The sequence below is a fragment of the Rhea americana genome, unplaced genomic scaffold (genome assembly GCF_003343005.1).
Source record: "Rhea americana isolate MKP2758 unplaced genomic scaffold, rheAme1 scaffold_6, whole genome shotgun sequence".
Taxonomy (NCBI): Eukaryota; Metazoa; Chordata; class Aves; order Rheiformes; family Rheidae; genus Rhea; species Rhea americana.
The window spans coordinates 5,870,952-5,885,825 of NW_028186756.1; the positions used below are offsets into that span (position 1 = coordinate 5,870,952).

The 14,874-nt window shown below is 39.2% G+C and overlaps 1 protein-coding gene across 1 annotated transcript in view; it reads right to left on the reverse strand.

The window, feature by feature from the left end:
• Positions 1 to 930: 930 nt before the first annotated feature.
• The window catches only part of AFF2 (ALF transcription elongation factor 2), a 241,974-nt gene continuing 228,030 nt past the window's right edge, over positions 931 to 14,874 (reverse strand). Inside the window, exons 19-21 of the mRNA XM_085319728.1 lie at positions 11,822 to 11,871; positions 7,751 to 7,965; positions 931 to 3,247 (exon numbers count right to left, since the gene is read on the reverse strand). Of these exons, the coding sequence (XP_085175854.1) occupies positions 3,126 to 3,247; positions 7,751 to 7,965; positions 11,822 to 11,871 (387 nt within the window). The 3' untranslated portion in view covers positions 931 to 3,125. The remainder of the gene's footprint in view (positions 3,248 to 7,750; positions 7,966 to 11,821; positions 11,872 to 14,874) is intronic.

Consider the following 14,874-nt stretch of genomic DNA (forward strand, 5'->3'; position numbering starts at 1 on the left):
TGAATTCATCCTCAAAGCCCCATGATCCAGAGGGCAAATACAGGAACCTAAAAAGTTTATTTAAAGGAAAGGCACGATTTGAAGCCAATCCTCTAATTTTTGGTGCTTGGTTCACGACTGTGAATGTCTGCAGTGGGCAATGTTAAGAGCAGACACAGAAAATGCTGAAGCAAATGCAAGTGGTTTCCCCGTGGCTCACAACAAACAAACAATCTTATTTGATTAACTCTGTTTGAAATAATATTTTAAGGGGTAAAACGATTCCACAAAGATGACATGTTGGCATTTGAAATGAGATGAATATAGTGCCTGTAAAAGTGCAATAATCCTTAATAACTAACCCAAAAGAAACATCATCCCCAGGGATAAGAAGGTAATTCACTCCCTATATTTAATTTGTTCCTAGGCTGCTTTTGAAACAAGACTGCTAAATAGTAAGTTGGCTTGTGATCCTAGGCTAGACTGCTGGACTTATCATGCCATTGATTCCGCATACATTTCAAACTAAGTCGCAGGATGCAAAATCAGGTGGGCTAATTCCTTAAGCTGTTTAAGCAAAAGATTGTGAGCATACGCTGAATTTAGAGATAGGAGTTTGTTTACTACAAGCAACAGGGAAAAAATAATACACTGACTTCACTGACTGAGTGCAGCTAACTCCTTGAACAGTCTTGTCTCTGAAGATGGTATTTCAAGATGTACCTATCTTCATAAATTCACAGCTGTTTAGGATTTCAGTCTACATTAAAGAAAAAAGTGAAGGCAATGCACTTAATTATACTAAATAGTTACTGAATCCCGTTAGTGGGATCTTGTAAAAGGAATGGAAAACTTTGGCTTATGACAAAACCACTCCACCACTACTTCATCTCAAATAGTCACTCTGCTTAAATAAAAAGAAAACCTTCTGCAAGTACTTTCTTTTCTCTCTCTCTCTCTTTTTTTTTTTTTTTAAAAAAAGAAAGAAGAACGCCGCCCCCCCCTTTATTCTACATTTCTGAATAGTTTTCACTGTTGTGGTTTTGTTCATTAGCTACTGGGGAAAAGATCAGCGTGACAAATGCTGTCGATTCATGTTTCAGCCAGGTTACCAAAACCCTCAAAGAATAGATAAGGGTATATATATCGATCGCTGTAGGAACAGGAATGTGCAGATAACCCAGGATGTGCACATTCTGCAAATGTCCTTTGCAGACAGCCCCAAACTGGATGATTTCTCTAATGAGCCCTTGGCTGCATTTACAATACACCCTTGTGGAACRAAGTATTAGGAATTATTGATTTTTAAGGGAAGCCAGTATTAAAGGAAACTAACATACAACTGCTACAGTGATGTTTGCCTTAAATGTGCACTGGGCATAGTCCTTAAGCTGCTCTTATTGCAAATATGCAAGGCCTGCTCTAAAAATCCTAACAGTCTGAACCTTTTAAATGGAAATTTGTCCTATTTATCTGGTCACAACCCAGTGAGCAGAATCCAATAACTCACCAGATTAAAGGACATACAGGATTATAYAGCAGAAGGTAATTGCAATTAACTAATATCTGGATAGCATTTAATACACATATTGTATTATTTCAATGAGATGAGACAGAATAATATTTACATTGCTGTGAGCATTTTCAGTTTATAGAAATGGAATTTACAGTTTAGTAAGGTATGCAGGCGTTACACCAAGGATGAGATGAGACCATTTAAAGTCTTGTGAAATATTGATAAAAATTCATTTTGCTTTGTTTCATGCACCAGTGCATCTTGCAGTGGTACCAAAACAGCAGTGCAGTTTATAACAGGGGAAAAGAAGAGGAGGAAAGAGCAAATGTGAAATGGTCTAATTTATTCACAATTGCTTTGAAATTCTATCTGATTTGTCTCATTATTATTCATACATTAGAATAATAGTCTGAAACATGACAGCATGGGTAAATAGATGCAGAGCTTGGAAAGTAGGTAATTTGACTGAAGAATTCATTGCCATTATTAAACAAATGTTATATTTCTTTTGGGTAAATCTGGTGATTTTATTTAATTTGTCATTGTTTTCAAGATAGCAATATAATACTGTTTGTTTCTAATGCTCTGAAATGAACAAAACAGGTGTAAATTTATGCCATATGGAATTATAATTTTTCAACAGTAGCTGGTTAGTTAAACTTCCAGAGAATTTCATGAAAAATGTGCATACAGTTATTAATGGACTTTTACATACAATATTGATGCTTAAAGTGTAGTGCTCCTGATAACATCTGCTTTCACTGAGTCACTATGCAAGAAGAGATTGTTCTGTGAAGAAAAACCTTTGAGATTAAACAGTAAAACTGAAAGAAAATTTACAGATTTAGCATCGGAATGGTAGAGGAGACTATGAAAGCTAATATTTTGAAATTGTCTAAAAACTGCATTGTGCTGCCTACTGAAATTATGAAGATGACAATAAACAGGTAGAATAGAATATCAAAACCTCATTGCATAGTGTGTCATGTTTCTTAAATGAGGCATTCCTTCACCTTTTACCTCCTAACACCTTTGGTGATCTTACACTATGTACCTGTAAGATACTCAATGTTCTCTTTTAGAGGTTAAGCCTATAGAAAGTATGAAATCCTAGCAATGATGTACTGTGTCACGTAATGATGCCAGAATTAAGTGCTGAAAAGCTTGGTTCAGATTCAGAAGGCGATTTTGAGTGAATAGCTATAACTTCTACTAATTTATTTCAGAAGGGACTTCTCTTATATATCCTCAAATATTTAAGATGCTTTGTACTATTTCTCAGGAATCCGTATCTTCTCAAAGTGCTTTTTTGTTTTCACTTGAAGGCAGCATGGATTTAAAACAATACTGCAGGAAATGTACCGTTCCATAAAGCACATAAGGATGGCAGGATCCAGGAGACACAAGGCATAGAAAATTGTCAAAAATGAGTAGATGGTACAACACATACTGCTAGAGTCAGAAGTTCCATTTCTGGTGACTTCTACTTCCAATAGATAGGATATTAAAAAAGGCAATAAAAATGAAGTTACATGAATAAATTTCCAGAAATGAGTGGAGTTCCACCAGTGATCGTCTGTGCGCTGGTAGAGGTAGAGCAATGGGGATGTTATGAACAGGGCAGCAGTCACTACAATAAATGAGCCTCAATGCGGAGCCAGTGGAGTCCTTGGCGAACATAACGGACCAGATTGGTCATACTGCTGTGTTGTGTTAAGGGTCCCATCACTGAGTCCAGGTCTACAAAGAATTCTGCAATACACAGGAAACAGAAGTCATTGTTTCAGGCAACCGTACAGAAATACATGTATTATGACAATTTCGTACTCACTAGCAGCACTGCAGTTAGTGAGCTGTCAAGACCTTGTACACACGAGCACATGGTCTGTAGAAAAGACTCCTCATACACAAGGCCTGCATTAAGGTGGCTCCTAGTGTCAAGGTCAGAAGGTTATATGGTGACATCTTGTCTAAAGTCTTGTTTAAAACACTGCAAAGAACCTCCCCAGCAACTTCTCCATTCAGTCTATGACTTTGAACCCATCACTATCATTTAGAAATATCTCCTGGCTCATCCTAAAGATTGCAAGTGATGGAAAGGACATTTCTAGGTAAGTTGTCCAAGAATCAATTGCCCTCACATCACAGAAATCACCTCATCACAGAAATCTGTCACAGAATACTTCACCTTATAATCTTCTTTAGGGTCAAACTCTAAAATTTAAAATTGATATCCTGTAACTCATTTTGTACTGGATTTTAAAATTGAAGAATTTAAACAAAGGCAACAATGTACTTCTTAAAYAGACCAAATTAGATTATCCAGGCTGGAAGTCAACCAAAACATGGTATGCGTGGTTACCAACGGTCTTACTTTAGTTCTGATGATCTTCATTTTCARTTTTTTTTAAGAGTAGTCTAGACTTGCTGACCGTATGATTTGAATAGCTGGCAATGAACTATGACACTTATTTTCTTCATGCTGTACTCCCTCCTGGGCATGAAGAGTTGGTCTGGATCCTAAAGAGATCCTCCACTTTCTGTTACTGCCATTGCAGCAGCTTTGGCCATCTGCTCATCCTGTAACAGCTTCAGAAGCCCCAGGGGATGGGGGGAGGAAGAAAGGGAGAGAGGGAACATGGCAGAAAAATGACAACTAGGAGATGGGAACCCTCCTCAACTGGAAACCCCTCAGAGTACAGATGGCAACCAACTATCATGACAACCAGTGGCTGAGCCCCTACACTTGCATCCCATCTAAAATCTAGTCCTCTCAGCACTCAGCCAGCTAACACTGTCTTGGCTGCAGTCTTGAAGAGCAGATGCTGGATAAAAAATCATTATCAGTACTTCTGCATGTAAGTTCTGCTTTGAGGTCTTCTATCCAAGTATTGACAGCCTGACCCTGGTCAGCTTGGGAGCTACAACTGTATCACAGCACAAAGTGATATGGCTRGAGGCAAGCATAAAGAAAGCTTAGGGATATCACTAGTCATGTTATGATTCTGTAGCCAGCAGTTACTTTTAATCTTCCTTCCTCTGTCTTTTATTCCCCTCCTCTAGTGTGAAATCAATACATTTAGAAGTGAAATAATGTACTGTCTTGCTTGCGTTCTAGCGATCTAATTCTAGGCTCAAATAAACAATAATTGCTTTAAACACTGGGAATTCAGCTTGAAGACTAATTTCAGTTTGCCGATCTGAAATTATTTCTTGAAAAAGCTATGAACGCTAAAGCCACTTATTTAAGTTATATGTGAAATAACAGGCCTTCATCACTACAGAGCTGATGGTTTTCTACTGCAGAGYAGAAGTGCTGCTATCTTTAGAAGCTTTAAAAAAAATTCGATTTTGTAAAATCAGTGGAGAGTTTGATGCTATAACGGGTGAACAGCTCTGACAGTCATCCAGCACAGACTAGCACATGGGTTGGCTTTGGGAAGGGTGCAGTTTAGGCTGCTCTGCTACGGAGGCACATTTTATGACTTACTCCCATTCCCCGGCATGCCCTAAACTCCACCAACTATGGAAAATTCAACCAAAGGTACTTTGCTGTGTGTTCTTCTGTTTTTCAATCCAGATCAGCTTGGTAGGTCATAGTTGTGCTGCTCTCTTTCTTGCTATGCTTTTTTACTTTAATGGTACATGTTTATAGGAGGCTCACAAGAAAGGGATCTGCCTCCTGCTCTTAGCCAGCTGGACATGAGTCAAGTCCAAGCTGCAGGTCTGCTGGCATACTCAGAGGAGCACAAAACCAAAGGTGGCAGCCACGCACACAGGGAGGGTGTGCTACAGACTCACTGATGTGGCTATGTAGCTTCTGTGATGCAGAAGAGGTCTCTTGTGTCTGCATGGGCATAACCTAAGAAACAACTATGGTAGCAGGAGCAGCCTGCTAGGCTGTTATATATTAGAATGATTGGGCCACATTTTTACCTCAMGCTCTAATAGCTCATCAGGGACATGTTCTTGAGCAGGACACTCCCTGTGATTCAGAGGACAAGAGGAAATATTGTGAGCTCACCACCAAAAAATAAGTCACTAGGTCTGATTTTTGATTGAATATTGGGTTTTCAGTTAAACAGGCTTTTTCAAAAAAATGACTCCAATTTCCAAGGGAAAAAAATCTCATTTTTTATAACGACCTGAATGCCTAAACTGAAAGCCTAAACCTAAATAAACAGAGACCAAGAGATTTATACATTGCTGGGACTTAGGGCAGAGGATACGGTTTGCACCTGTCCTGTTTGCTGCCAGTCCAGCYGGTAAAGGTGGCATAGAGGTAGCTGTGGAGTAAGGAGTGAGCCCTGTCCCAGCAACTAAGATGCATGTGTTTTGAGTGATTTCAGAGATGCAAGTGAAAACTGCTACAAACTACCATTACAGTTAGATTTCATAAAATAGTATGTTATTTCTCTTGTCAAAAAGTCTTAAATATAGCCTCATGTAATGAAATCCATCATGTGATATGATGAAACCTGCAGACTACGGCAGCTGTTCTTATGTACTTCTGTTTTGTTACACCATGCTTTTTTCAAATTGTAGTTTAAGTGTGCAACTTTAAATCTAAAATTTAATTAGGAATGAAATGTCTTTCCAGATAGACTGTAAAGACAGGCATGCAATAACATGTATGAACATCTGATTTCTCTTTCCAATGACTTATGAGATTATAGTTATATTTAAATGAGATTTGAAGCAACACAAACTTTCCATTCACTGTGAGTACAGCGTAGTTTATGAAACAAGTAAAGATATGACCAAATAGGGCACAATCCTAGGTGTCCGGCTCACATGAGAAACCCTTATTCATATATCCAATCCCACTAAAATCAAAGGGACTGCTCATCTGAATAAAGATTACTCCTATATGACTTTGTAGAATTGGGTTTATTTGATTGTAAATCTAAATGAGAAAAAGAAGAGTATAGAGGGGAAAAATTCAGAAAAAGATTCAGTATTTTTTATCTCATCCAGCTCCAGGATTGATAACAGTAGTGTCTGGGTATGTTTGCTGTCTGCTGGCTGAATGCCTGAGCTATTTTGATTCACTATCAAGCAGAACATTTAACAACTCCACAACACACAGGGCTAATTACAAGATTATCACCATCTCATTCTCCTGTCAGAGCATCCTCTTGCATTCTCACTATAATATTCTGCAGTACATTTCACTTTTACATTTTATGAAAATGGATGCATCTATGGAAAAAATCCAAAATGACTGCACTGCTACTAAATTAACGAATGTGAACAAAGACAAGAAGCAGTGGGGAGGACYGGACAGAACTTCTATTATTGTTCCTCATCCAGGGATAGATCATTATGACCTACTATTCAGACATAAAACCCTATAAATCTCAAGCTTGGTTTCTCTAAATCAGTGGAAATTTGCCACTGACATTAATGGGAGTAAGATCAAACTGCATACAGTGAGCACGTTTGTCGGGAAAAGTCAGCCATCTGAAGTTTCAGTATAATTTAAGAGAATGAGCCAATTCACAAAGAGACTATTTCCCAGTTAGGCTCTGCACCTCCAGTATCAAAGAAAGCTTTGTCAATGATTTGTGCAAGCCCGCGCTGGAACCTCAATAATTACATTACCATGGGGGCAGTTCACAGCTGGCCAGCAATAGGGCAGATTTGTGCTTTAGTTACATCTCTGCAACTCCACTCTAGTCAATATAACCCAGTCACAAACCACTTGCCAAAACTCCTTGGAACAATCATGGTAAAGACTTACGTTTTGCTGTTAGAAATAAATAAATGGATTTGCAATCCAATCAGGGCAGCCAAGGCCACAGTTTTCAGTAGACATGTCATAATCAGACTCCCTGCATAAACGTAACATCTGATGTTTGCTTATTACCCTATCTAGCATTTTAATAGTCTTAAACTGGATGAGAGAGCAGTCTGGAAATAACTTCTGTGCTCCAAGAGAAGTTGAAACTGTGAACAAATTTTCAGACTCCAAAGCTCTCATCACTTGGGGCTCATGTCTGCTAAATTATTTGCCAGCTGCTCTGACAACCCTGTGTTCACCATGTTACACATATCTCCCCCTGTGCTTGACAAGGGAAGATATAAATTGGCTATGGTGACCAATGAGCAGATTTGGTCTGTTTGCTCAAGCTGTCACAGCTGTGCTCTTAGATGGGGCGGTTCTAGGTTCAATCCCCAACAATTCCTGTTAGGACAAAAAGAAATCTAATGCTGATGAGTGAAACAGGACAAGGACGCAGTGGCGCGGGGCACCTTTGTTCTCCTTAGTGAGCTTATCAGCCATGTCCCAGTGCTCATAGCTCCGCAGGACGTTGTTGGTGATGTTGACGTGGCTGGCAGCCATGTGGTGGATGCGCTGAGGGATGGTGATGGTCCCCGCTGAGGAAGAGCCGGTGGTGCCTGCACTGCTCCCGGCAGAGCTGGCTGGGGATGGGCTGAGGGACATGGGTGACGGCGTTTCTGTGCTCCTGCAAGAGGTGAAAGCAGAGTGAGTCCCAYCCAGGCACACCGCTTACCCTGAACTTGCGAAAAAAACTCCACATCCCAGCTGTAGGAGAACATGCAGTTGTATCTCGTCATTTTATGACAGAGGACAGCTTATAAACTGGGGCTGACTGAAAATAAAAGAGATTTAATTCTCCCTACAAATGAACTTGTTATTTAAAAAAATATACATCTATCATAAAAACTGAACAATCTTTCAGAGAAAGAAGTATCTCATAGCTGTAATGATTTTTCTACCTGCTGCCAGAAGCTGCTATGGCAGTTAGAAAACACTCAATGTGCAATATTGGCTTATCATCAAAACATTTTGTGGAAACCACAATGACAGTTTGCTCCAAATGCAGTCAACACAATAAGCAAAGTGCAAATCTTAAAAGCACCCYGCAGAGCAGTATTAGGAGCTGAAGGTACTGTAGGATTATGAGTATGTCTATCGGATTCTCTAAGACTGGCTATGGAGATTTGTTTCTAATTGCCTAAAGTTCATCTGCACAGCTTTATACAGAGCTGTGTTTTAAGTTACCTACTTACTGCAGCACTAATGTTCTAATATAGATTTTCCTTTAATTCTAACATCAGCAATTAGGAATCACCTGCTGGCTTCAGGCAGCATGGAGGTCAGCACAGCAATCTCTTATGTTTAGAGCTGTACAGTGCTGAATGCTCACGTACAGCTGCTCTCTTTGAAAACTCGTTTCAGCCAACAAGATTATGGGTTCCAAAAATTTCTTCTCTTGCCCTTATTTAGAGCCACTTAACTAAACAAATAAATTTGATTTGCTATGACATACACTTGGGCCAAGGTGCTCCTGGCACTCTTTGCATGAAACAGAGATGCCCAAACTCCCCGGACAGGAATGTCCAGACCCTTCTCGAGATGGGCGGTCACTGATGCTCCATGCTGGAAAACAGCACACAGCTCACCCAGTCTCATTAGTGGCCCTAAGCAAACCCCAGAATGCAATGGCTCCTCTTGGCTTGATACTGTCGATGGTCATAGACATGAAACACGGGAACAGAGCTGTGATGTGACATTGCGTAGATGCTGTACAACAAGAAGCCTGCCACATGTGGCATAGCCCTGGGTTAAAGGACGTTTCTGACATTAGCTTTTGCTGCACATTTTCCAACCGTTTTCCTACTCTTGGTGCTCAAAAACAGGCTCCTCAAGATGAGATACAGCCTTTTTCTGGAGCTAAAGGTCCAAGTTAGTTCAGCAGCTTGTACCTTTTTCACACAGCTTATGTGTTATAGTTGAAGCATATCCTATGGCACAAACGTTTTATTTTTAAGTCTCAGAACATCCTGGTTGCTTGGCATGCCACAGTGTCTTTAATGCACAGAAAAGCTGAGCTATACTTGATTAGGTCTGGGAGCAGTTAAAAATCATAAAGTATCTGAGGGGACCAAGAGTATTTTGTTAGAACCACTTACAACAAGCTGAGACGCTTCTGCCAAATAAAGCACATTGTTCATTGGATTTACCCTGTTGTGCACAGCCATTATTACTGCGGTGAGTCTATTAAATCTCTCCATTTTGTGCTTTCTGTCACTAGAGGTGGGAAACATTTCTGTAATGAAACCAAGGAAAATTTGTTTCATTGCCAGCCTGGAACTCAGGCCAACTTCATAGAGGTTCACAACCCTTTCAAACAAAAATGGCCAGAAATTCCAGGAAGCCAAGCTGAGATTTTTGATGATATGAGATCCTGAGCCAGATGACACTTCATAGCAATGGATAAATTTTGCTTTGTTCAAAAAAAAATTGAGAATATCCTGATGTTGCCCCATCCTGGACTACTGCTGATCTGTCTCCAGTGGGGCGATACCCTGGTGGTGTTTGGTCTTTTCTCTGTGGTGTGACTTCTCTTACCAACTACTGTGAATCTACAGGGGTGTTATGAGGAAACTCTAGACCTAGTAGCCCTGGGGACCACAGCACACATGCTCCCCACTGCAGCACCAGGCTCATGGCAATCCTTGAGGGCACCAGGAAACACTGACTGTCAGCTCTCTGAGCCAGCTGGGGAGTTTTTCTTAAGAATCCAGATAGAGGCAACAGAAGGCCTAGGCATGGGCTGCGGTCTTTGCATGTGGGTTCACAGGTGTCACAATAATACTCTTATAATAATAAGGCCTTGTCATAGTCAGTTACTCTTATATCCTCTGAGATGTACACTTCCAGGCTGTTAGACCTTTACTTGCTTTTCTCCCAAGCATACAGAAAGACACTGCAGGTATCATGTAGAAGTGATGCTAACCCAAATGCTGGGTTTCAGCTGCCTACTTTGTGGCTGGATAAGAATTTTCTCCTTCRGCCAACACTCACTGATTTTAAATCCTGGGCGCCTTACCAGTTCCTTTGAGTAACACAGGGGAGAAGTTGTCACTTGCAGAGCCCATACTCTGTAGGGCTGCATTTCATGATGGGATTAAAAAGATAACTTGCTTTCCATGACAATGTGAGGTATAAGCCATTTCTTATGGAAAAAGAAAAGAGTTATAATGCACCAGTGGTCTACTCTGGCATGGGAACTTTATGCAGGCCTTGCTGGAGAGATATAATATGCTATTGCAATACAATGTTTCACTGAAAATCTGGCATAACATTGGGTCTTTTAATTTAAGATTTATTTTTCCAATGTTAAAACATCTTTCTGTTTGTTTTTGTTCAGAAGGGTTTTTCACTTAAATGCTTTAGTTTGTGTAATAATCTACACTTAATCGCATAAAAAAAGCACACTGAAACAAAATATTTTGAACCAAAGATAGTATTTGTGAAGAATTTTCCTTAAACAAAATACTAGAATTTCTGGTTTTGCAATTACTCAGAACAAGTTCTGTTTAAAAACTTAAGTTCTTTTTGTGCTAAACATCTACTCCCTTCTACTGCTCTATTAACTTGTTTCCTTATTTGGTTCCTCAGAAGTCATACAGTCATTTCTTGTTACAGATCACCTAAACAGTAATGGTCATTTTCACTTAGAATTTAGCCTACTCAAAGAAGGAAAGATAGGTAAAATCCTTCTGCTTTGTTTTATCTATATGTGTGGCCAGAAGAAAGGATCAAGAAAGATGTGTTAGATGGCCACAGATGCGGTCAGATAAAAGCAAGGATGTAGCAGCGACTCACCTCAATTGAAAGTAGATCATAATTACATTCTTCCAATTTTGTATTTGAGGTGAGGGTGTTTTAGCATTAGTATAAAGCCTCTGATAATTGGTTGACTAAGTGCCTTCATATTTTCACCACTATTACGCCTTCAGTTTTATTAAACTGCACTTACCATATATCAATGAAATATTCATTGGTCTTTCATTACTGAACGAATCATTGAAAAATCATTGCAACGAAGGTTAACTTTACTTTGGCTTCCTGCAATGACATGGTACTTGCTAGCTAATTAACAGATATTTTTATGGCCTTCATTTGGCCTGAGATGCAAACTGTCCAAGAATTCAGCATGGACCCACCAGGATCTCATTTCAGGCTTGTGGGGGCTCTGCATAAAGACGAAGGTATGTTTCAACTCTTCTTTCCCRCCTCCACACCAAATGGCTCACATGGGTACCTAAGTTACTCTGGCAAGAACCCCTCATCCCCACAAGCCCAAGGCAGCTGTATTGACCACAGACACTTACAATCAATTCTGAAGCCCAAAAGAACATTTTCTACTTGCTACCTAACTGAAACACACCTGTAGCTCCCACATCACTCTGTTATGGCCAGGCCTTTGCCTTCAAAAGCACTAAAACATTTCGTTCCACCACTTGGGACCGCCCGTTCCCAGATAGAAGTGTTCAGCAGAAAATACTCACTTTCCATTGCCGCCCCAAGGTGAGGGGGCCTGCGAGGCTTTTGAAGAGTTCTGCAAGTACAAAACCGAAGGATAAATAAAGGAGATGCAAGTAAAACAGGAAGTACATGAATACTGCCTACATAAGGCTCAACACACCCTGTTTCAGCTGTAAGAGCTGCAGCACGTACAGCCCAGCACTAGAGGCTCCTAACAGACTTGCTGGTGGGTAATTGCTAGGTTCCAACCAGTTGCATGAAAGTCACTTGACAAAAGAGAATACAACAAATCCCCAATAAAATCAGACATGATTCACAAATAYGTGGTTTAATTACCCTTCTTTAAATTCTTCACACTGTAGGTGACTTTCTGACTTCAGGGAGACCTGCACATTTTTAACTAGAAAACAAAAGACTAAGAGCTGATGCCTCAAATAAAATGCATTTGTCTCAAGTTGCCTGGGAAGGTCACTTGCAATTCTGATAACAGGGGAAAAAATTTCATGTAAGAATCCGCCTGAATTCTCTTTTTCTCAAGTATTTTATTTGCACAAACAGACTCTCCTTACCTGCTTACTCATTCTACCTTTCAGGCCTGTGTATCACCTTGTATCAGCTTGTACAAAAAGACTGCCCACCAGTGATATGGCCCAGAATTTTTTAGTCTTGCTCAAGCTAGACGGTGTCTTTTTTGCTGACGTTTTCCATAAATAGACGGCAGTATTAAGGCCAAAGCTATCTGTGGGTCTTTTCCAAAAACAATCAGTCTGAGCTCTATTGCAAAGACGTCAGCACGCACAGTGAAAATTCAATCTAATTTTACAAGTTATCTGCACAGTATTACTATTATTACAGAATTAATTTGACTACTGTGATCGATGTTTTGCATGCCAGGCACAGAGATTCAGTGGAGCACGGACAAGGTCATGCAGCCAACTTGGGCAGTAAAACCCTAACCTTGACGTTTAATGTACAGCTAAAATTGCCAAACAGTATTGACCAAAGTAGAAAACACCGCCCAAACCCTAACAGTGGCCTTGCCTGTATGTTCCTATACACTACATCACTCTTTCATTAAAGTGAACATAAACTGGAAAGTTTTGGAGTAGACAGCATGTGTAGGGTGTATTTCTGGCACATACTGATATGTAAGAAGGAAGGAGATATTAAACATCTGGAAGGTCTTTAGGGATGAAAAAGTAGCAACATCAAGTCGATGTTGGCTGTCACTRTCTGCAGTTTGTTCCAGTATCTGACGACTAGATCTTCACCAGAGGTAGATACATGACCATGAGAATATTGTATTTTTTTGTTTTCCTTCTGCCAAAGTCAAATTGACAGCATATTTTTGAAAAAAATATACATATTCCTCAAACTTATAGGTGARGTGAATCAAGAGATGTCATTTTTGCTAATTTTAAGAAATTTAAACATTTACCTTTTTGGTTATATTTTATTCCAAGTTGTCTCTAAACTTCAAAGCTATTTTTATGATCAAAAGGTTAGTTTTTATTGCAAAATGTCAAAAATATCAATCTTAAACTTGGAAATCAATCAAAACCAGTCCTGTCCCATGAATGGTTTCAATTTGAACTAAGTGACATTTGTGAGGAAAAACATGAAACACAATTATACTAAAAGATTCTTCTCTAGCTCTGCTGTGAACAGTAGGTTGGCTTTCATAGTTGAAATTTGCAAAACTTTGAGTAACAGCTCTTTAAAACAGTTAATCCATTTCATTTGTTGCTAGCAGGTTCTTGCTAGCAAACACAGAGAAGATTATGCAGCAAGAGAAAACTAACATGCAGTTAATAGCTCCCATTCTTTTCTACTCCTGCCCCAAGCCTTTACTATGAAGAGACCCTGAACATATAATCCATATACACAAATAGCATTTCTAATTTGTCTGTTTTTAAAAATTTGTCCGTATTTTCATTTACATTAAAGCATGTTTTCTTTGCAGACACAGTAAAATGGTCTTTTGCTAGGAGCAGTAATAAGTTCTTCATTACATGCGATAYGTTCTTCACTTTACACAGCTTGAGAGAGTAAAGCAGCTTTAATGGAAGAGCGAAATCACACCTCACTTTTTTAAATCTGTTTTTTAAGACAGACATTTTTAAGAAATCATTGCTTTCTGCATGAAGTTAACCAGATGATTTGTCTAATAGTTATTGTTATAAAAGATTATTTGCATTCATCCTGGATTAAATCTGAAGTAAACAGAATACATTTTTTGAAAATGCTGAGGCTATAAATGTGTCTAAAACAAGTTAGACTTATCACTGTGCAAAGCCCTGACTGAAACCTACTTAGGTCAACAGGTACTACTGGTAACTTCAAAAGAGCAGAATTTAAGCAGAAGACCAGCAGTAATGTTACTGAAGTTACTCAGATACACACACGGTTGCATATTCACACATATACACACCCAGAGAAATGAGGTCAAGGCTGATGTGGGTAGCTGGCAATATAGTACCAGAACTCTACAGCAGAACAACCATTTTATTACCATTTTTCATGAAAAAATATATATAAAAAAGCAGCATTAAAAGCTTCACAGTTTCCTTGTACTAATATGTGAAAGCCTGAATTGAACTTGCAGAGGCTGAAAAAATACGAAAAGCCTCTGTTGTGCTGACAACCTGTGTAATTATACAATTATAGAATAATATGCACTAATCAAATACAAGAATTGATGCATGATTCAAACACAGCATTAATTTGTATAATATAAATACCAAAACTGTGGAAAGCTGAAGAAAGATTCTGTTTCTCTCAATTTAGGAACAGCACCTGGTATTCTTGAACTAGATAAACAGCATTTGACAAGGTGAAGTAAAACACCTTCTTGACGCTCGGCTGATCTCCACTTGGTTCAAGGTAAAGCAAAACTTTTAGGATGTAGATGAGGTAATTTGAAGTTCCACAGAAATAAAGGAGAGCACTAAAGGCTGCTCCTTTTGCACCCAGGTTGCAAGGCACCAGACTGTTATGCTGGAGACAGCTGAACTTGACTAAAGAAGAGTCCAAGAAATCTCTGAATGAATTTGTAATAAGCTTCAGCAAGTTTATC